The 24,052-nt window shown below is 42.9% G+C and overlaps 1 protein-coding gene across 4 annotated transcripts in view; it reads left to right on the forward strand.

The window, feature by feature from the left end:
- Window positions 1–22,298, forward strand: part of Shroom3 (shroom family member 3) — a 173,666-nt gene extending 151,368 nt beyond the window's left edge. For all 4 annotated transcript variants that reach the window (XM_046459026.2, XM_058584238.1, XM_046459035.2 and 1 more), the window contains 6 exons: window positions 284–357; window positions 4,131–5,018; window positions 6,364–6,870; window positions 9,805–9,955; window positions 18,614–18,886; window positions 21,306–22,298. In XM_046459026.2, coding sequence (XP_046314982.1) covers window positions 284–357; window positions 4,131–5,018; window positions 6,364–6,870; window positions 9,805–9,955; window positions 18,614–18,886; window positions 21,306–21,674 — 2,262 coding nt within the window. In that variant the 3' untranslated portion in view covers window positions 21,675–22,298. The remainder of the gene's footprint in view (window positions 1–283; window positions 358–4,130; window positions 5,019–6,363; window positions 6,871–9,804; window positions 9,956–18,613; window positions 18,887–21,305) is intronic.
- Window positions 22,299–24,052: the final 1,754 nt, after the last annotated feature.

Raw genomic sequence — 24,052 nt, forward strand, 5'->3', positions numbered from 1 at the left:
GCAATTGTTATTGGATGTCTTTTACTTGGGAAGCATCCTTGTTGAGTGCTCCTGGTAAGACAGGCAAAATTTCAGATCCTGTCACTTTTGATGCAGTGGGATTAATAATACCTCCTGGAACTTTGAGAATTAAATGAGAAGGTATATAAGAGTGCTGTCATGGTGCCTGACAATGGTAGATCTCCAATAAGAAAGTTTTCCTTCTCCTTTCTACCTCTATTCCATTGGTAAATTTAAACATCTGTTTATTGGTGATAATCCCGTGCCTTTTCTGTGTTTCAAGGATGTTCTCCTGGGGGAAGACAGTGGCTTTGGTTTCGTGAAGGACCCATGTTACTTAGCTGGACCTGGATCTAGGTATGTATGTGTAACTATGATGCCCTTGCCTGTGAATACTGCTGGAGTTAAACTACTCCTTTCAATAAGAAATTGAATGTGGTGTTGTGATCTTGCCTAGTGTCATATGCTGCCTTTTCAATTTGTCTAGGCCATGGGGACTTTTTTACTTTGGGTTATAAATGACTTTTTCCTAAAAACAACACTTGTTAAAAGTGGGGTTTGAATGTGTGCTATTGAGGAAATATCTGACTTCTGACAGGTTTGGCATCAGAATGATTAATGGAGATGTTCCTCTCAAGCACCATGGCTCTCATTCATGGGGCCTCATCTGTGTGCAGAGGATCAGGTCTGGTGACTAAAGTGCTAAGGAAAGAATGGACAGTTCATGAAAAGCATCACAGAGCAGGACAAACTCACAGGAGGCACCTGAACTAATAAACTCAAAATCATCATCTTTAGATACAGAGATAGAAAGTAACAGGCAAGTCACTTAAAAACAATTTGCCTTCAAGATCATATCTCCTAGGTAGAAAAATAGGAACATAGTAGAAATTTCCAGAGATATTCCCTGAAGCACATCTTACGTATAGTTTTAGTGCAGCATTATAGAGCTGTATGCTACAATTACTACTACTAATAAAACCATTTCAACATTTTTCATGTTTTTTCATACCAGTTTCTTGATTTTTTTTAGTCCAGTCATTGTTTCTCTGTCCTCAATAACTCAATGCTGTCACACAGAAGCAGCCAGCATGACCGGGAAATGGGTATTGTTACCTACTTTAAAGCCAAGAGCAGCATTCCCTGGTATATGCCTTTGCTTTGGTAGCTATGTTGAAAGGGAGGAAGGAATTCAAGGTGAGGTTGAGTTGAGGCTTTTGATTAGTTTGGTGCATTAATTAAAAGCTGGATACAAGAAAACTAACAGGGAATTAGAGCACTGCTAAAAGAGACTGGTTTGAAGTCAAAGGTGGGACTAAACAACAAAAAATCAAGTAACCCACCAAGCATGGTGGCACACACTTGTAATCCCAGCAGCTCAGGAAGTTGAGACAGGGGGATCGCGGGTTCAAAGCCAGCCTCAGCAAGGCTCTAAGCAACTTTGTGAGACCCTGCCTCAAAATAAAAATAAAAAGGGCTGGGGATGTGGCTCAGTGGCAAAGTGCCATGGGTTCAATTTTTGGTCCAAAAAAATAAAAATAAAAAAATAAAGTAACCCTATTTAAAAGTGGGCAGAGGACTTGAATAGACACTTCTCCAAAGATGTTACATAAATGGCCAACAAGCATATAAAAAGATGCTCAACATCACTAATCATCCTAGAAATGCAAATCAGAACCATGAGCTATCACCTCACACCCATTAGGATGGCTACTATATTAAAAAAAAAAGTGTTGGCAAGGTTGTAGAGAAATTAGAATCCTAGCACACTGTTCATGCATCATTTTACATTAGTGCAACAGTATGGAAAACATCATGGAGGTTCCTGGAAAAATTAAAAATATAATTACCACATAATTCAATAATGCCCCTCCTGGGTATATGTCCAAAAGATTAAAAGCGGGGTCTCAGAGAGATACTTGCACAACCACGGTTTGTAGCAGCTTTCTTCACTATTCTTAGTAGAAACAACTTAATCATCCATGGATGGGTGGATTTATAAACAAAATATGGTAAACACAGACATTAAAGTATTATTCAGTCTCAGGAAGGAAATTCTGTCGAATGCTACAGCATGGCTGAACCTCGAAGATGCTATACAAAGTGAAATAAGCCAGTCATAGAAACACAGAAACAGAATACAGAACAATGATTACTGGGGGCAGGAGGAAGGGAAGAATGGGAAGTTGTTAATTGGTATAGTTTCAGATTTGAAAGATATAAAAATTCTGGAGATATGATTTACAACAATGTGAACTTTTTTTTTTCCTTTACACATGGCAGGCAAGCACTCTACCACTTATACCCTCAGCTCATGAACATATTTAACACTACTGAACTGTATACTTAAAAATGCCAAAGTTGAAAATTTATATTGTAGTTTTTAAAAAAAATATTTTTTAATGTGAAAATCTTGCTCTCAAAATTCATTCTTGAATATTAGGATTCATGGATATGGATCAAAAGATTTTATCTAAGCCCCTTCACACCTGATGATAAAAGGGACTTGGGCAAAATCTTTTTTTTAACCATAGAATTTGTCCCTGAGAAAAAAAAAGCAATTATCATGAAGAATCGTGGTAACTATTATCTTCAAAAACACAACTATAATCTGGGCACAATGGCACACACCTGTAATCCCAACTATTTAGGAGAGTGAGGCAAAAGGATCGCAATCTGGTAGGCCAGGCTTGGCAATTTAGTGAGACCCTACCTCAAAATAAAAAAGTAAAAAGTGCTGGGAGTGTAGCTCAATAGTACTGAGGCCCAGGGTTCAGTCCTTAATACCATAAAAATAAACAAATAAAATATATAACTTTTGTGAACCAGAGTTAACACAAACTAAGCTCAAACATAAACTGAAAGCAAAGTTCATTAGATAGGACCTTTAAAGGATAATGTCATGTGAAGAGCAGAATAGCTCATCTTAGGTGTGGAGGGGTTCCTGATAAACTATCTTCTTGAAGGGGTCTGTGATGGAAAGGGGGGCTTGCATCTGAGAGAGAGATGGACTCTTTATTCAACCATCTGCATCTATAACAAAGAAAAAGGCTTGAGAAGAGCTAATTTGGTCTTTGCGGTCTTTCCCTTCCATATGCTGCATTATCCTCGCCTGACACGTGGTTTTGTGGCAGACCCCGTACCACTGCTCTGATGTGGTCTGATATGGGACCGAGGCACTGCTCCTCATAGGAGTCAAATCTGTGAAATGAAAAGTGCCATCTGCTCTCCAGATTTCCTTGCAGAGCCAGTCAGGGAAATACAGATATGGAATTCACAAACGATGGATGTGCTGGAGCTTGCTTTCTTATCCTCACAGTAACTTTTGCCTCACAGGCAGGCAGTGCTGCAGACTCCATTTTGTCTCTTCCTTCATACACAGTAACGAATGTATCTGGAATTGTTGGGTTTTCTCTGGCAGCTAGAATCTTGGGCTCAGTATGGGGTAGAATCTTGGGCTCAGTATTCAGAGCTGTAACCCTCGTGTTTACCCCGTTGCAGATCACTCAGTTATTCAGAAAGTTTAAATCACCATGCACCATGCTTGCTTATTATGTCAGTCTTTGTTTCCAGAGGTAATGCTTAGTAGCTCCTTAGGTGAGGCTCTCCTCTCCTTTTTATTTTTCATCTTAGGAAATGAAAACACTAGGAGATTCAGGGGCAGTTATAAATAAAACCTTCAAGTCCAGCAGCCCGTGCAGGTGCTCTCCAGGCAGACCTCTTCCTTGGGGTCCTCCTGGGAGAGAATGAGGCAGCAACCTTTTTCCCCCGGCTCCAGCAGCTGTTTCTCAAAGTAGTCCTAAAAGGAGCTGAAGAAGTGTACCACGTATTTCCCTTGATGTCCTGCAGCCTGTGCTCCAAGGCCACCTTGTGTGTGTATGTGTGCAGGCAGCGGGGCGAATTAACAGGAGATGCCATGAACACAGGCTGTTCCACACGTGTTCCTGTTGGGGCTTATGCCTGTCTGATACTTCAGCCTGGTTCTGTTTACAAGCAGCCACAGGAAGAAGTATGCAGCTTCTTATTGGGGGGTGGGGGGGAGTTCTTCCCATCAAATGTATTTCTTGTCTGTATAACGAATCTTGGGCTCAGTATTCAGAGCTGTAACCCTCGTGTTTACCCCGTTGCAGATCACTCAGTTATTCAGAAAGAGGCCGAGAAGAGATGCCATTGTCAATTCACCATCCTACCGCTCGTTGGGGTGGCTCAGGCTGCAAAGCAACTGGTGGTTCCTCAATTGCTAATGAGTGTCCTGGAGCCCTGGACCATCCAAGGCAAGCCAGCAGAATGTCTTGCCCCAGGCCACTACCAGTAGGAACACAAGGGCATCTCATAGATGCCAGCCCTTCAGCCCTGAGCCCGCTCAGCTCCCCTCTGCCTCCATCCATTCCCTCTAGCTGCTGCTCACAGCTTGCCACTGATCAGCAGACTGCAAGGGATGGGCAGGCAGGTCGACAGCCTGTTTCTCCCTATGTCCCTGTGGTCACCCACAGAAGCAATGGTCACACCCTGACCCAGCCTTCCAGTCCAAGAAGCTGTGAGTTCAACATCCCAGAACATGGGGTAGAAGAGGGAGCATGGAAGAGAGTCTCCCTGCCTCAGCGGCCACCACCTTCCCGAGTAAAATGGGTCCACACGGTCAGAGAGGACAGCCTTCCTGAGGAAGCCTCCTCGCCTGAGTTTGCAAACCTGAAGCACTATAAAAAGCAGCCTAGTCTTTCAAGTTCATGCAGCACTTCTGACCCAGACACTCCAGGGAGGATCTCTCTCCGAATATCCGAGTCTGTCCTTCAGGCCTCCCCACCACCTCGGGAAGACTATGATGACGAAGTGTTTGTGAAGGACTTGCGCCCCACAGCCACCTCTAGCCCTACATCTGAAGCTCTTCCCCCACCCCCACCCCCTCCACCGAGCCAGGAAACCCCAGTGAAATGCTCGGATGACTTCCCCCCACCTCCTCCCCAAGCTGTGCATGAGGCGGCGCTGGACAGCGAGGCTCAAGAGGGTTCCAGCAGCAGGTGAGAGTGGCCTCTGGGTAAGGCAAGCCTTTGGCTGAGGAGGAAGAGGGTTTCCTTCATTAATAGAAGATTCTCATGTCCAGGTTTTGCAGATCCTTCTGTTGGCCTCAGGAGCACCCTGGGATGGAGATATTTTCATACAAACTCAGCTTATGAGTTGGCAGAACTGCCTTATTTGTTGTCCTTGGGTGGTAGTTATGCTCTTGTTTATTGGATACCAAGGGATGAGTAGTGAAAATGAAAGCCAAAACCCAGGGGGCACATTTCACTTCCATGAGTGTAATAGGTTGAAGGGGTCTAAATAAAGCCCATTCCCCTTCCCTGGCTGAGTTCTGAGTCAGTTAAATAAGACAAATTAGGAAGGTGTATAGAAGGCAAAATACCACTTTTTTTTTTTTTAACGGATAGATGAACATTGAACAGTATGGCTTCTGTCTGAATGTAAGGGTGTCTTCTGATACTGAACCCCCAAACTAAGCAGGCTTACTTTCCATGCTTAGACACACACACAGTGTGGAGGCAGCTGCTCTGTCCAGAGGTAACCCATGTCCACAGAAAGGAATAAAAAATAGAGCTAAGCTGGGTACGGTGGCACACACCTCTGATTGCAGCACTCTGGAGGCTGAGGCAAGAGGATCCTAAGTTCAAGGCCAGCCTCAGCAACTTAGCAAGACCCTTAGGAGATGTGGCTCAGCGGTTAAACATCCCTTGGGTTCAACCCCTCCTGGTACCAAAAATAAAAACAAAAAGAATAGAACTAAAGGTCAGTGATGCTGAGGTAAAACCTCCTCTTGCCCCAGGCCACTACCAATAGGAACACAAGGGCATCTCACAGATGCCAGTCCTTCAGCCCTGACCCCGCTCAGCTCCCCTCTGCCTTCATGCATTCCCTCTAGCTGCTGCTCACTCACTGCCAGAGCAGGGAAGGAGCATTCCCAATACATAGGCCCTAAGACAAGCGATCTCTCAGAATCCCCAAATACAAAACGAGGGTAGCATCCTCTGAACACCACAGAAATGACTTACTACCACTATCTCCTCTTCACCTCAGCCTTTTAGAAAGCTCTGGAATATAATAGCAACATTGCCCAACATTGAATTCTTACTGAATCCGTCTCCCTCAGGAGATGACAGCCTTTCTGGAACCTACTGCTGTACTTGGGAGAAGGTCCTTTAGAACCCCATGGTTTGGGGGAGGATAACCTCAGAAAAGTGACGCTTCACCCCACTCCTAATATGGGAAGCTGCAGCCCTGAGGCAGAAAGCCTCTCCCTCGCTCTTCCTCCACACTCTGTTGACTCTTCTCTTGCCATTCTCCCCCCCCCCCCCGCCCGTATACTTACAGCGACAGCAAATTTTCCAAGGTGACAACTGCAAGGGAAAGACACATGCCTGATGCACTCCCTCTGGTAGGTGGTCAGATCCTGGCTTCCAGACCCCAGACTTCTGTCAGAGGCTCAGAGACCAACAAGTCCAACCCTCCCTCCTTCATGAGTCTTCAGCCTCAACTTGCTGGATCTCTTGGAAAGCAGCCAAGCCCGGGGCAGCCACCTCCCAGCCGAACCCAAAGCCTCATGCATGAACCAGTCAGTGTAACTCAGGGTTTAGAAAAGAAAGGCAGTTCTGATCCTCAGAAGACCTCAGAAGACATCAGAACTGAGGCTCTGGCCAAGGAAATTATCCACCAAGACAAATCTCTGGCAGACATTTTGGATCCAGACTCCAGAATGAAGACAACTATGGACCTGATGGAAGGTTTATTTCCCCGAGATGTTAACTTGCTGAAGGAAAACAGCATAAAGAGGAAGGTCATGCAGAGAGCTGTCACCTGCCCAGGACATGAAGGCAAGAGGTAAGTCCCTGGAAATGGCCTAGAGAAACAATTAATCTCCTATTGTGGGGTGATTAGTCTAGGGATGCTTACCTGATGTTTCCTACTTCCATACATCCCTAACACATCCCATCTCAGATCCCTGATGTTCCATCTCAGCCTGGGGATTCAGATGTGGGACAGAGGCCCAACAACAACACAAATGATAGCAATAGTAATAACAGTCGTCATTAATACCCCTGTATCAAGCATTGCATCAATTTCTTTATTTAAGCATTATCTCATTTAATCTTCATAAGAACTTTCCGAAATAAAACCTGCCAGTTTTATTTCTGATTCAAAAATGAGGAAACCGAAGCTCAGAGGAATTAAGGCCATTCTCCACTAAGGCATAGACTATGTGAGGGATGATCCCTGGACTTGAACTCAGCCCTTAGCATTGACCCAGTGCCCTTAACTCAGAGAATGCGCAGGTGCCCATTCTCTCTCAGAGTTGTTCTTGCAGAGAGGCCTCTGGGACTCGGTTCTGAGAAAGAAGCAAGTACAAGTATGGGCATGGCTGAGGCCACCCGAGGCTGAGGTTGAACGTGGTCTTTCTAAAAAGCACGTGAGCCTAGAGAAATAGATCCATTTACTACACTAAACATTCCCCTTTGAGGCATTAGGGTGAGTATTTGCTCAAATCCTGAAAATCAAGAAAGGTCCACATAGGGCTCACTCTTCTGAATTTGCTTAGCCCCTTAGCCTCTGCTCCTACATCTCCCTGAGGCACATTTTGACTGGTCTGGCATGTCTCCCTGCCACAGTGAAAGAACACTCTGTGTTTCTTTTTCTTTTGATTTCTCCTGGATATTTTCTTGCATGTGTGATTTCCTTAAAGGACTACAATGAGAATGATTTAGAGTGGTTTTTATTTTCTTTTTAATTTTCAGTGAAAACTATGTGGATCAACAGACTGAGACTCAGCATTTAGCAGTTTCTAGACTAAATAAAAACAGACATTTCATCCCAATTTGGACTTGAATTTTAGAAATTTATAGCTGATCCTAACTAACTTACTAATGGGAACGCCATGTTTTATTTTTTAGGGGAGGGAGAGAGGAAAGAGCTATGTAGTACTTACAAGCTGTTTTGTTATCAAAGGCTCTCCTGATTCAAGATCTTATGGTCACTTGGCCCAACCTCTTCTTTTTGATACGTGGGTACAGAGACTAAGGTGAGGTGGTTTACCCAGGCTCCTGTGTTCAGCAGACATTACTGAGCACTTGCAACAGGGCAATCCACTGGATGCTGGGGGGCCCCAAAGATGAATTTTTGGTGGCTGTGCCAATCAGTTCATCACATGTGGTTATACTCGGTTCATTCTGTTAATTTGATCACTCACTGTAAAAAAAAGACCAAAGTAATTTAGAAATACATCCTTAGAAAAGTATTGCCATCACAAACATGTGTCTATTTAAAAGTGAAATGGTCTTCAAGCATTTGCAGCCCTGAGATGCTCTGGAGATGTCAAAAGGATGGCAGACGCCATCTTCTGGTGAAAATGAGCATTGTCCTGTTGTGAGTTTTAATCAGATTCCTGAGAAGCCCACATGTGACAGACACAATGGATTCTCTCATAAAAGTTTAAAACAAATATTGTCGAAGACCTTTTTCTTATTTTTTAACCAACTGGATTAAATGTAGATGTGTTGCTCAGAGGGTAATCATCAAGCAGGAAACCAGTAAGTATTAGTTATTTTTGTGGTTCTTTATTCCATAGTAGAATGATGCTATTGTGAAATGAAGTAATGAAAATTCCTCTCCAAGAGAACCTAACTTAGAGTCATTTATTAGGTGGGTAGGATCTGAACTCTTGAAAGGCAACCTGATTACAACAAAAGATGATACATTAGAAATCAGGTCTGTCAGTTCCTAGTTTTTCCTACAACCTTCAAGGACTTCCCCAAACCTGCCCCATTGCATAATTAATGAGTAGATTTTACATTCTATATTATTTCTCTGGGGATTGATAAGCTCTGGATTTCCCAGGCTCACCTGGGGTATCAGACTGAAGAGGAAAACTTTTAAGTGTCTAAGCAACAGTACAGTGGGTATCAGAAAGGTTATAGGTAACAAAAGAAAAGTAGGAGATAACTAACCTAAAACCTAGGACTTATGCAGCATCTTGAAAATTATTCCATAGCAGTTAAGCCATGGCTGTGCATTGTCTTTCTATGAAGCAGGCAACATTTTTCCTATATTTATTATAAAAGGAGAAACGTACAAATGCCGCAGTCTGGCTGGGCACAAATGCACGAGCCACCACACAGCTTGTAGATTCAAACAGCAACTCTTTATTCCCGAATTCACACCAGCCGTCTACAATCACGTTCTGGGGAAATCCACGTTCTCTGCCCAAATCCACCCCCTCTGGGCTTCTGTCTCCCCAAAAATACTGTCTGAATCCCGTGAGAACTCAAGGGGAACTCAGGCAACAGGATACGCCCTATTCCCAGCAGGAATAACCTTAAACCTTAAACCTGGAACCTAAACCGGGAACGCCCTAAACTGGGATCCGCCTTGGTCCTTGAGCAAGGTCACCTTAGATGCAATGTCACTGCAAAATGTCCTATTTCCACGAGTCCTTCCACTAAGCAACATGGGATACGCTGGCAAGGAAATTGTCATACCTACTTGGCTAATGGCTCCCAGCATACAAAGAGGTAAAATGACTTGCCAGAGGGTTCTGGCAAGGCCACAGTCCTGACTTCCACTCCATCCCCAGTATGGCCTTCCATGGTTTTTCCATTCTGGATTTGCCTGGCTTCATGCATTTATAAAAACTACTAATTTATCCTGATCTCCAGGGAAGAAACCAAATAGAACTTTTTACATATTTATGAATAGACAGACCATTTTTGGTGATGAAGTTTGTGCTAAGTGCAGCTGTACTTTGTGTTCTTTATGGTCCAGGAGTGAAGACAAGGAAATGGTGGGCACATTGGTCAACTGCTCTGCCTACTACAGTGTGTCTGCTGCCAAGGCTGAGCTTCTGAACAAAATCAAAGATATGCCAGAGGAGGTGGCTGAGGAAGAGGAGCAGATGGATATCAATGAAAAAAAGGTAAATAAAGAATGAGGTTACCCTTGTTCTTCTTCCCCAGAAAGATTGTCAAGGTCCTTATAATTAGCAGGGCTACTGGCCAGTAGGGCAGGAGGTCAAGGAATCTGTCATATCATCAGATTTTACCAAAACCACTATTAGACTTTGGATTTGCATGGCACTTGAACCGATTTTTTCACAGCTTTCCTGCAGGTAGGCATGATAGGTCAGCTACTGTCATTTTCATTTTAACATATGACAAGAGTGATGCTTAGAGGAATGAAGTTATTTCTTAAAAGTCTCAGAAGTAGACTGGGACCTCGGTCTCCAGCCTCCTAGACTAGCACAGGGATCTCAGCAGTCTGAGTAATTTTCATTTTATATTTGATGGTCAAAAAGATAGCTAGAAAATCTGTAAAATTTGTTTAGGAAAAGAGAATCCAATTGTTGAAAGACACTTCTGAGAAAAAGTAACATTAACCTTTGTTTGTCTATTCCCAACTCTGTTTGCAATACCTTAATGAAGAACTTGAAAGCACGGGATTGGAATGTACTTGTTAGCATTTGGTACTCCTACAGAAATTTTAAATGTCAGACATTTTTAAAATGACCATGCTGTTGCTGTGGTCTTCCCACCTGCCATGGAGATCTAAGCTGGGCTGTGTCTGTAGGAAAGAGAGTTGTTGCCGTTCCGCTTTGCCTATAACCCCAGAGAGGCTGCCTTCCACCAGGCCTGCTGCTCTCCTCACATCTCAGACCTGTGTGCTGCCAAAGGACACTCAGAGCTTGCTTCTTTGGAGGATGGTGTTTAGTTGCCCTCATTCCAGGAGAAATTCTCTCATGTGATTTTATTTCATTTATTCCACAATATATATCCCAAGCCCGCTTGGTAATCTGTTGGAAATGAACCAAAACAGGATATGGACCCCAGGGCAGGAGGGATTTAAGAAGCACTTGGGTCCATGTATTCTTCCCCTTGCTGCTCCAGCCCTGTGGGTTGAGGCTGGGCGTGCAGACATTGGCGTTTATCCCTCTCAGTCCTGGCTTTATTGCTTATCTCCTGGTGTCTCCCTCTCTGCAGAGCACCTCCATTTTATGGATCCTGGGGTTGGAAAAAAACCCACTTTACTCTTAGTCTGTGTTTATCCCAGTTGGTCTGTGTTTATCCCAAAGAAGAAGCTATCTAAACACTATTAGATGCAGCAGGTTGCCATGACATCTTCAGCCAAACATTTTACAGACATTTTTGTTGTCTTATTTTCTACATGTAGACACACCTACATTACAGTAGCAGTGTGGCAGGTGACTTGTTGCTTTTCTCCCATTTTAATTTGTTTTAGCTGCTTTTTCATCACTTTATTATCACCCTCTCACTCTGAGGATGAGGTGGCAAAAAGTATTTTTAGACTAAGAATATGAAAAAATAATGTATTAATTCGTCCTCACAGGAAACAAGTAATAACACTGTGTTTCAGGTATGAACTGTGTTATTTATTTTTACTTATTTATCTTTTACACAGTGCTGCATATATTCCTTATTTATACTAAATCCCACTGACTCCTCCTGTATTGGCATATTTTACACTAAAATAGTCAGAATTAAAGAACTTGAGTGCTGGGGTCACACAGTTCATAATAGTAGAGTCAGATTTTAACCTTAAGTCTATTTGACCCCAGAACCTGCTAAAAACTGCTCCAAAGTCATCTGTCTCTAACCCTCACAGCCCTGGAACTGAGCTAAAATGGAGATCGTCTGAGTATAATTAACTAGACCCAGAGTCTGAACATAAAACCAATTAAATCCCATTTTAATCCAAAAGTATCAGGACAGTAGTATCAGCCATTTGAGGCCCGAGGAGCTTCAAGTCATTTACCGTGCCTTCAAATGAAGCATCAGGCTTCAGAAGACAAAATCCCACTCCCAGGGTACGGAGGGGCACCAGGGAGAAGCTGTCTCCCAAACAGGCACATAATCCAGGCCTTACACCTAGTATGTACAAAATGCATGCTTGCTGAATGACATGAGAAAGGGCAGAACCCCAGCGTTGGATTGTACCAAGAAAAACGTCAAAAGTACACTGTGAAAGATCACAGGTAAAATGACTGGGGTTTAATAAAGTTAAGCAAGTAGCTTGACTCTTTTTGACCCTCAGTGTTCCTTATGAAACAGTGATGGTGATTCCTCACATGGCAGTTGTGGGGACAAAGTAACTAACATACACTAACATGCTGTTTAAGCTCTAAGATACAAGACGGCAGGATGCTCCTATCCTGTTCTCAGCAGAGAGATTCTTAAGGTGATGCCATCCAGAGAGGCAGTGTTGATGCATCTTGTGTTTTCCACGTTAAGATGCTTGTTGTAAGCCGGCATCTTGTTGCCAAGGGGGCTGGAGAGCACTTAGTTTTCCTAAACCAGCTACTTACGAGGAAAAGCAACTCACAATTGTTCTTTCTCTTCACCCATAGCACCAGAAAGATAGAAACTTGCCCCTTGGGTTTATCTGGTCCTACAGGGAGGGAGAAGGATGAGAATAGGATATTTCGTTGGGGAGGGTCCTAACAACCATCAGAGGTATTTTGGTTTCTTCTTCCTTCAGTGATGGAGCCTTTGGACTGGTGCAGTATTATGGGTCTTCTGATGGATGGATGTACCATTGTAGGGAAGCCTAGAGAAACAGGACCTAATCCAGAGGGTGGAATCAAGGGAGGCTCCCTGGAGGAAATAAAACCCAAGCTCAGTGTTAAAGAATGTGTCAGAGTGAGTCAGGACAAGAGAAAGGGGTCATTTAAGACCAAGGGAAAAGCACTAGGAAACCCCAGAGAGATAGATAAAAAAGCACAGAGAAGCATGCAGATAGATAGTGCAGAAAAGATACTTCAAAGTCCACATAAATGGTAGATGACGAGGCCCTCAGGATCCACAGGGGCCAGAACGTCATGGAGATCACACAAGATTTTGTGTAAAATGCTGAAGTTCAGATTTTATCCTGTGGCAGTGGAGAACTCTGCTATTAGTTTTGTGTTTGTTTTAAAGAACTACAAGTTTATAAATGTGTAATAGAATTTCCATTAGTATCACTTAACATCTGATTTGGAAACAAAATGAGCTTTAAATAATGATAGTATTGAAGGAATCTATTAATGTGTTCAGCATTAAGTTCAAAAATGCAATTTTCTCTGCTGGGGGTGGTGGCACATACCTGTAATCCAAGTAGTCAGGAGGCTAAGGCAGGAGGATCAAGAGTTCAAAGCCAGCCTTAGCATTTAGTGAGACCCTATCTCTAAATAAAATACAAAAAGGGCTGGGGATTTGACTTAGTAGTTAAGTGCCCCTGGGTTCAATCCTGGTATTAAAAAAAAAAAAGCAATTTTCTTCCTAACATATAACAAGCTTTTCCTAATAGTGGCTTAAAAATTGATGCTTGGTCAGTATTCTGAGGCAAAGTATAGGCTTCTACCTTTTGTAAAATAATAATTCATTATCTAATATTTAAAGTTATCAAAAACCTAAGATATTTCTAAGCATGAAACTCAGTAAAAACTATAGCTTCACTCTTGACATTTTCACTGGATATGGAATTCTGAGTTGAAATTTTAGTTTCAACACTTTAAAAAGGTTGTTCCATACTGTTCATATTCTTCTTGCTTTCCATTGAGAAATGTACAGTTATTTAAATATTTGCTTCTATATGCAATGGGTGTTTTCTTTGGCTTTTGGTAGTTTGATTATGATCTGTATGGACCTGATTTTCTTGAGTTGATCCTGTTTGGAATGTGCTGAACTTCTTGATTCTGTAAATTTTTATCTTCCACCAAATTTGGGAGGTTTTCAGCCTCTATGTCTTTATATATTTTTACACCTTAACCTCTCTTCTCCTCTCCCAGTCCAGTGAAACAATATTAGACCTTTTTATATTGACCAACAAGTCCCAGAAGCTCTGCTCATTTTTCTTTTTTTATGTCCTTTAGATTGGATCATTTCTGTTGGCCAGGGTCATGATACAGAAATGATGATAATCTCAGGACAGTGCAGTAATAGCAGTGAGAGACAGAGGAATTGATCAAAAATAGAGAAAAAGAAGTAAAAACAGGCAGAACCTGGTGACAGATTAGATGTGGGGGATGAAGAGAGGAAAGAGTCAAGGATGATTCCCCAGCTCCAGGCCTAGGTGGAGGTCATAACTGGAACAGAGAAAGCAAGGAGACCACTTTGGGGAGGGAGATGAGTTTAGTTGAAGAGATTTAATATTGTTTCTAGTATGTTATCCATTCTAGTCTGTTATCAGAAAGAATTCTGATAACTGGAACCAAGAGCCTATGGATAAGATGACATTCTGGTCACAAGCCTTCCCAAGAAAAATGTGGTAAAGAACGTTTTTGGGCAGAGAATGTGCTAGGGGATATTGGAAATGGCAGTCAAGTCCCCATGATCTTTGCACTCTGATCAGGTCACTCTGCATGGGAAGCAGGTTTGATCCCGTTGCTGTCCCAGGGACAGACACTGCCCTGACTCTCTCTGATGGAATTCCGCCAAGGGCGGCAATAACGTGCTGCAGCCTGGATCTTCCCACTTAAATCCAACACCACAGCCAACGAGGTAGAAATGGCTTTACCTAGCCCTCGTCATCACCTCAGTTCCACTCTGGTTCCATACCCCAGCCACTTGCCCAATCTTCCTATGTTATTCTCATTTGAGTGAAGAGTGTCCACAGAAGCCAAATGTGTTGGTAGTGACGTTGCTGGCATACCATGGGCACGAGTCCCCAAGCAGAGAGAGAAGCTGGGTCTTCCCCTCAAGATGGCTACCCAAGCAAGTGCTGTGTGTCCTTCAGATGGTGCCTGATTTTATGAAGGCACACACACACCCCAACCTTGAATATGAATGATACTTTTCTAAAGTGCCTTATTTTGTTTGACCCTAGTGTTCCTATGAACTGTTTTTAATGTAATGATTAAAAGTATGAATCCTGGAGCCAGACAACCTGTTACAGGTTAAGTCTGTTCTAACTGTAGGGACTTGGACAAGTTCAGTAACCTCTACCTGCCTCATTTTGCTCATCAGAAAAATGGGGATGATAATAGTACCTGTCTCATCAGGTTATTGTAAGTAGTAACTGAAGAGAAAAACAATTGAACAGTGTCTGGCATGGAGAAAAAGCTCAATACAACATTATTATTAGTCTTAGGTGTTATCCCCTTGCTGTGGGTCACTGAGACACAGAAGTCAAGTACCTTGCCTCATGGTGAGCTTTATGTCTGAGCCTGTCTCTGACTCATAGTCTGTGCTCGTCCTGAAGCTGTGAGGAAGGAGGGGAGGGCCCAGCAGGATATTTCTGCTTGCAGATGGGGAGGTAGGAGGGAGGGTCTGTTAAACTATATTTAGAGAAAGAACCCTTATAAATAGCATCTCATGCAGGCTGAGTTAACAGTTTATGCCAGAGGAGAAGCTAAATGGACAAATGTCAATGATTTTACAAATTAAGTAGCTCCTGAGAGACTAGGGTGTTATTGACACACGCGCACACACACACACACACACACACACACACACCTGTTTTCCTGTCCCTCACAGTGATTTCTGCTTAGTGTTTTGTTTTTAAGAGATCTGTCTAGCAAAGAAATGACTGTAGTACAATCAACTTTCCCTTTTTGTCCTCTTTGTTGCATATTTCTAACCCAAATTTGCACATTTAAGAGCTTGGTGGGAAAAAAATTCTTTTTCAAATACCATCCAAATATGCAATAGTCCCAGAAATGACAGAGATGCCCTCATAGTTACCCTGTTTTAGTGTCCATGGCTGAGCTGTGAGATACTGCACGGCAGCCCAGCAAATCATTCTCAACAGAATGCAGACTGGTTTTTCCCATCAGAAGCCTCCCCATACCACTCCTGGACATGTTTTTTCCTTCTGTTCTTTAGACCGTGGAGCCTGGAATATACAGCAGGTTCCTGTGACACATTTTAGGATTCTACTCAGCACTGATGTCTTTGAAAACCAAAACCAGTTCTGGAAGGGAAAGACCTAGTAGATTAGACTAGCCTGACCTCCAGTTGCTGTCCACGGTGGCAGGTCCTTTTGACCATCCTAGAGCATTGAATATGCCGATCTCTTGGGAGCCTGAGAGAGTTGAGCCAAGGTCAGCAGATCTCAGGAGAGTGAGTTCTCCCCTCTTTTCACCACTCATCCCAATGACTTTGTGTTTTTACAGTGCTGGGGATTGAACCCAGGGTCTTCTGCATTCTAGGCAAACGCTCTACTAATGAGCTACATCCTTGGCCCTGACCCTCTTACATGTGAGGCCAAACTACTTGTCCTCGTGGTTCTGTTCATGTGCAAATTGTTAATCATCACATTTGTCCCTTAAACTACCAGCCTCTGTGAGCCAAAATGAGAATTTTTTAAATGACATCAATTAAACTATTAAAAGTGCTTTGACCTCCTTCCAAGAATGACATGCAATGTTCATTTCAAAAAGAAGTCATAAATGTTTAGAGGAATAATGGAGATCATGAGACTGTTGCCTTTTCTTTCTACAATTCAGGGGTTTTTTAAAAAAGCATTTTCTAGAAATTTTATTTCTCAAGATGTGGGGTTGAAACATGCTGAAGATTTGAATGAGCAAAAGGCCTTTTCTGAGCGGAGTAATGTTTTGCTCAGTGAACTACCTCTTTGAGTTTGGTAGCCCAATTTTCTAGGAGAAGGTATCACCTGGTAATGTTAGCGTGACAAGCCCGGGAGCCGGACCCTACAAGATTAAAAACTCTAGGGCTGCCCTCATGTGGCCTCTTATGGCAGCCACTCTCATTGCCTGTCTGAAAAACAGGAACAGCGACATTTGACTTGCTTTGTTCTTGTCCAGTGAGAACGTTGAGCAAGGTTGGTTTTCCCCACTGCTTTCCTTCCCAATCCTTGCTCTTCTCTCAATATGAACTTATCACAACAAAGGGTCGTCATACCTTGCCAGGCATTTTAATGGTGGTACCTGCCATGCTGTCTTGCAGGCAGGTACCATAGCTGCCAGCCAGCAGTGCTTTTGGGGAAAACAATGGCATTTTCCAGGAGACAATAAGGAAAATTAAACAATTAACATTAGACATCATTCTCTTCCGACTGCATTTTTCTGGGCTCAGTCTTCAGAGGAGGAGTAAAATGCTTATACACTGGACATTTTTTTCCTACTAAAATTGTCTTTGGCTTTCCCTGGTTTGTTAAGACAAAGACTATAACCCACAAGATGGTGTAGCAGGGGTGAATTTTATAGGCCTTTGGAATTAGGCAAGTTAAGAGGGCCTTGGGATGTCACCATTCAAACCAGAAGTTGGACATTTCAGAGATATTGTGAACCTAACATTGAGGAACCTCTGGAGGTTCAGGTTTAAGATGGGCAGATTGTGGAGAAACAAATATTTCCCTGTAGCACTGTCACTGTATTCCTGATGGCCCTCTGTGGTGAAGCAATAGTAGAAAAAAAAAAAAAAGTTGTCCAAACCCTTCAATTCTGCTAGACAGAAATACTGATATCTTTTTCTTTGTTGTTACCCCAATCCTTTAAAATGAAGATATATTCCAACTCAAAGGTTGTACCTTGATTTTTAACCAGGCTTTTAATTGGAGCCACGTAATTTGGCCTTTAAGTGTTGTGTTTTAAGCTAGAAATCTTTTAGTGATCAATAAATTTAGAAGAAAGGACTGTATTCTTTTTCCATGTGGTCGCCTTAGGCTAAGAGAAAGATGAAAGGCTAATGACAAAAACCATAGAGTTTAATTTCTGTTGCAGCAAAGTAGTAGACATTTAATGTAAATGAACTCAGAGTTGAAACCGCTAAGGCGTTGACTTCATTCCTTCAGTTACATATATACTATTTGTGCAGCCCTGTTTCGTAAGTATTGAAATTTAGAATTAGGTTGTCAATGCTCTGATGAGGAGAGACAGTGAGGTGATGTAAAAAGAACAAATGGCTGACGCTGGAAAAGGTCCCCATGCAGTATTTCTGATGATTGCACGAGGGTGGGCCCCCAAGTCAGGCTGGCCGGCACTCAGGGTGGCCCTGCCCGCTGGTGCATGTGTCTTAGAACATTGCTTCACCTCAGTCTCGTATCCCCACTTGTTGTGTGTGGATAAGAGTCCTACAGTGGGGAGAGACTAGGTGAGATAATCAGCTTAGTTTTTCTTGGTGCATGGGCTTATAGTAATTGCTCTGCACATGGTGACTGTGACTAACAGTCCACTCCTCTCTCAACCCGGAACAAGTTTCTTCAGTCCTCTGACCCTTGACTTCTTTATTTGTAAATCAAGAAGAATGTCTGCCCTACCTGCCCGCCTATCCACAGTATTGTTGAATCAGTTGAAAACCTGTCTTGAAAGGACTTTTAAATATTAGTTAACAAACCAGTTGGTAAAGCAGAGTGGTACACCACATGACACACGGGAAAAACATGATCAGGCCATGTGTAGGCAGGTGCTGGCCTTTGGGACTGAATAGGTTCAGGGAAAACCGTTGTAGACATTCAAGGGAACGAAAGAATATTATGGCCTGCTGTCCAGGAGTGGGCCTTATAGAGCAGGGGTGCATTCTGCTGAGCCTTGGAGAAAAGAGAAGCTGTGGCTGGAAGATGTGAATCCTCCTCCTCACTTTGACTGCTGCTGGTGATGTTCGCTGTCTCTTTGTCATTACAGGCTGAGCTTATTGAAAGCCTCACCCACAAGCTGGAGACGCTCCAGGAAGCCAAGGGGAGTCTGCTCATGGACATCAAGCTTAATAATGCCTTGGGAGAAGAGGTGGAGGCTGTGATCAGTGAGCTCTGCAAGCCCAATGAGTTTGACAAGTACAAGATGTTCATAGGGGACCTGGACAAGGTGGTGAACCTGCTGCTCTCCCTCTCGGGGCGCCTGGCCCGTGTAGAGAATGTCCTTAGCGGCCTTGGTGAAGACGCTAGTAATGAAGAAAGGGTATGTGGCCTAGCAACTCAGTTCAGCAAGTTTTCCCTGTGAGCACACAAACGTAAGAGCGGTGCTATTAGACAGGATCCCTTCTCTCAAGAAGATAAAATAGAGCCAGGTGCACCAGCACACACCTGTAATCCCAGTGGCTCTGGAGGCTGAGGCAGGAGGATTGCAGGTTCAAAGCCAGCCTCCGAACTTAGCAAAACCCTGTCTCAAAAAAATAAAAAGATCTGAGGATGTGGCTCAGTAGTTAAGCACCCCTGGGTTCATAGTTAAGCACCTCTAGGTTCAATCCCTGGTTACCCCCGCCCCCCCGCCCAGAAAAAGATGATGATAAAATCGCTTTGGAGCTAGGAGGGAATAGATGACCAAGGTAGAAGATAGCATCTTCCATGCCAAGATGTGATAAGGCTGACACTTAAGGTCAGAGACTGCTGAGATTCCCTCCCCCACCTCCTCCTCCCTTTCTTTCTAGAATAAGATAAAAGCAAGATGATAGATATTGACATTTAATAAATAGAGACAACAAAACTGTTAGGCATTTTGAGGGTGCACTGGGGTGTCTCCACCATACCCAGGTCTGGAAGGAAGAGGACAGGTAACAGCAGTATCGATCTCATTGGATAAATGCACCAGATGTTCTGTGTCACGCACTCTGAGCTTACGTGCTTTCTGTGTGGTCTCCCTGGATCCTTCCCATACTACATCAGCATCGGTTTTTATTAAGAAACCAAGTTTGACGCCTTGGGGTTGTTTTCTGGGTGGAGAAAAGATATTTATAAGATAAAACTTTTAACTTTGTACTTTTCCCCGCCAGGCATTATTATGTAAGATCTGACAGGCTGTTTAGGAGGATTTAGGGCAAATACACATGAGCCTCTGATAATCCTAAATAAGCTAATTGGTACTGAAGGATATTTAACTGATCTTATTTCTTGACTAATTTACATTTTAATTTTTCTCAATCATTTTGGTCTGAACAGCCTGAAAGAATAAATTCTAATTTTTTAAAATTTAAAAACAACATTCATGTCAGTTTGTTAGATTTTTAAAAAGAAAAGAAAAGCACATTAAAGATTTTTATAGGCTGGGTGTGGTGGTGCATGCCTGTAATCCCAGTGGCTCAGGAGGCTGAAGCAGGAGGATCACAAGTTCAAAGCCAGCCTCAGCAATTTAGCAAGACCATAAGCAACTTAGGAAGACCCTGTCTTTAAAATATTTTAAAAGGACTGGGGATGTGGCTCAGTGGTTAAGTACCTCTGGGTTAAAGCCTTGATACCTTGATACAAAAAAAAAAAAAGATTTTTACAAAGCATATTTAGCTCTGATGAGGTATGCTACTGCTAGTTGTGGTGGCACACACCTATAATTCCAGCTGCTCGGGAGGATTACAAGTTTGAGGCCAACCTCAACAATTTAGCAAAGTCCTGTCTCAAAATAAAAAGGGCTGGGGATGTAACTCAGTGGTGGAGCACCTCTGGATTCAATCCTCAGTACCAAAAGAAAGACAATAAAGTGTGTTACCCTACCTTTGCGCTTGTGCAAGAAAGTCTTAGAATATGAAATCAATATCCTTGATGGATTTCTCTCATTTTCTTTCTAGAGGCCTGAAAAAGAAACCTGAAAAAAAAAATCAAAACTGATTTCTTTAGAGATGGGAAATATAATAGCCCAGTTGTCATTGTGGATGAGGGAGAGGTTCTCAAACTTTAAAAAATTTTCAAAATACCACTATGAAATCCTGTTAAAACAAAACTTCTGGGCTATGCCAGGTGCGATGGCACACACCTGTAATTCCAGCAGCGCAGCTCTGGAGGCTGAGACAGGAGGATTGTGAGTTCAAAGCCAGCCTCAGCAAAGGCAAGGCACTAAGCATCTCAGTGAGACTGAGTTTTGTATCTCCAAATAAGATACAAAAAAATAGGGCTGGGGATGTGGCTCAGAGTACCCCTGAGTTTAATCCTTGGTACCAAAAAAAAAAAATCTTCTGGGCCACCCCCACAGTTTTTGATTCAGCAGGTGAAATTGAGGCTGCAAATTTGCATTTCTAACAAGTTTCCAGGTGCTGCTGCTGCTGCTGACCTAGCAGCCACACTTGAGAAACACTCTGGCACTCAAGGTACCTTGCTGATTGCCCTTTAAAGCCCATGGCCAGAAAGTCAGGTCATTACCCCAGCCATCTAATGTACCCCTCTCAACCTGAAGCTACCAAACCACTGTACAAGGGAGAGAGCTATGTAATGTACAGCCTAGGGGTGAGAAGTTGATTTTCAAAACATTATTTTCCTAACAACAATTGAAATAAAAACGAACAACTGAAGTAGAAACTTAATTTTGCCGTCCTGTGAAGGTTGCCTTTCAGGGAGCTTGGCTCTTTTCTTCCTTCCCTGTGCCCTTTGCTGATCTGTCCGTTTTGCCCTGGCAGAGCTCTCTGAACGAGAAAAGGAAGATGCTGGCTGGGCAGCATGAGGATGCCCGGGAGCTCAAGGAGAACCTGGATCGCAGGGAGCGAGTGGTGCTGGACATCCTGGCCAATTACCTCTCGGAGGAGCAACTCCAGGATTACCAGCACTTCGTGAAAATGAAGTCGACACTCCTCATCGAGCAGCGCAAGCTGGACGACAAGATAAAACTGGGCCAAGAGCAGGTTAAGTGTCTGCTGGAGAGTCTGCCCTCGGACTTCACTCCCAAGACCGGGGCCCTGGCTCTGCCTCCAGACCTCACCAGCGAAACGACTCCTGTTGGGGGATGTACTTTCAGTGGCATTTTTCCAACATTAACCTCTCCACTTTAACCTCTCCTAAAATACCCCACCAAAAGATCCCGGCTTCTCTCAACACTATTTAATCTGAAAAAAAAAAAAAATGTTTCAGTACAAACCACTGTATAAACTACATGGGTTATTGGGGCTTTCCTGGATAAGAGGAAGAAAGTTCTATTCAGGAAGAAGCCTGGTTTTTCCTTCTTGCCCTTCATGATTCATCTTTTGAGAGCTTGAATGCTGCTGGAAACTTTTCCCCTTTCAATTGTTACTTTGTAGTAGAAAGAAAGTTAATGAAACTGTGAGGACTGGTTGGAGGGTGTTGATTGCTCGTTTAGGTTTTAACCTGCTGAGGTGACATAGATCAGTGTGTCACCCTCAGGAATGTATCCACAGTGGCCTTTCGTGCTGGTGGGCAGGGTACCCTGACGGCAGGGTGCAAGTACCATTGATGAAGGGTCTGCGACAGCCTTAAAAAGACACACGTTGAGAAGAAACTTGCAAAACCTTGAACATTGTTATTTATATTTTTAAAAATGAAAAAGATCATTATGTTTGTGTGCTAACCACTTATTTGATTCTATTTTGTGGTGGATGTAGACGTTCACGTCTGAGCTTTGTATTTTGTGAAATAATGAAGAATTCCAAAGATAGTCATATTGAGCGTGGAAACAGTTTTTTTCTTACACTTTGGTCCTGTCTGATTTTTAAAAATACAAGTAGACAGTCTACACTGGCCTTAGGCTGAGGACTGGGGAATCCCAGTTTCCATTGCTGCCAGGTGTCTATATTTCCTCTGTCTTAAACAAGACACAGGAGCGTGCACACACACACACACACACACACACACACACACACCTTCCCCAGCAGGAAGGCTCCATGCAAAGTGGTTGTCACAGCACTTCCAGCATTTCCTGTCATTATCACTATGGGGGAGACAAAGCTAAGTGTTATTAATAAGGACAATACTCAAACAATAGGAACCAGAGGAAGAATTCCAAACTCCAAGCCAATGCAAAACTGAATTCATGCTGTCCTCTTATACACTTTTTTTTTGAGTTGGGGGTCTTGCTAAATTTCCCAAGTGGGCAGTCAACCTTCAATCATCCTGCCTCAGCCTCCTGAGTAGCTGGGATTATAAATGCATTGATGCTTTCCTTTTAAAGTTAGTTTTTTCTAAAATGTCCAACCTAGTCATTATACTTTTTATTAAAAAACTTCCTCCTTAACCTCTGAAGATTGATTCTGCACTATCATGTTTCAATAATGACACCTCAGAGGGGTTCTGTAGCCTCTGTTGGGTTTTGTTGTTTTTCTGGTTGTTCAAGTTGTAAGCTGTCCAACTGGAAGGATGAGAAGGAGGTGAGGGGCCAGGAGCAAGGATCCTCAGAGCCACTGGGATGGCAAGAGCCTCATATACTTTGAGCAGGTGGTACATCTGAGCGGTGCTGTTGGTTGGTTGGTTTTTCTCACATGTGTTCAGTCTGTGAGAAAAATTCTGAAATAAAAACTGTGCATCCAACTGGTGGCCACCTCTGTTCACTTGGACTTGCAAGTACCATACAAGCCAGTTACAAAATCCAGAGAGTAAAATTTGTAGGTTAAAAAAATGATGAGGCTGGGTGTGGTGCCACATGCCTATAATCCCAGCATCTCAGGAAGCAGAGACAGGAGGATCATGAGTTCAAAGCCAGCCTTAGTAATTTAGCAAGGCACTAAGCAACTCAGTGAGACCCTGTCTCTAAGTAAAATACAATATAGGGCTGGGTATGTAGCTCAATGACTGAGTGCCCTTGAGTTCATTTCCCAGTACCAAACAAAAAACAAACAAACAAACAACAACAACAACAAAAAACAGAAATGATGAGGATACCAAATGCTCCTTTTTGTCTTACTATATTTTAATTATTTCATGACATTTTGTCTTCTGGTTAAGAATATCAATACTGTAGTTCTGGGGGCAGGGGTTGTGGCTCAGTGATACAGCACTTGCCCAGCATGTGTGAAGCACTGGGTTCCCATTCTCAGCATAGCATATAAATAAATAAACAAACAAGGTTCATTGTCAAGGTTCATTAAAACTATATTGATGGTCTTTACTAACTTAGAAGCAATAGGCCACCCAGAAGTTTCTTACAAGCAATCAGCCAAAGCTATTGCTTTATACTTTGGAGTTTATATAATGTGTCACTCCTTTGACAGCGTCTTGTTACCCAGAAATGTTTTCAAAAGCTTCTCTCATATCAGAGAGAACATTCAACAGCCATACTAACAATCATTCTGAAATAAAAACTGTGCATCCAACTGACATCCATCAGACTTAGGCCAACCCAGGATCCTGAAATCAACTCCAGTTTGTAACTGTGTGTGTCTGGATCCTTGCAGTTAGACCAGATTGAAGCCAATCAGTG

This window comes from Marmota monax, unplaced genomic scaffold, assembly GCF_021218885.2.
Source record: "Marmota monax isolate L192 unplaced genomic scaffold, Marmota_monax_Labrador192_F-V1.1 WCK01_AAM20220418_F8-fsc00112, whole genome shotgun sequence".
NCBI lineage: Eukaryota > Metazoa > Chordata > Mammalia > Rodentia > Sciuridae > Marmota > Marmota monax.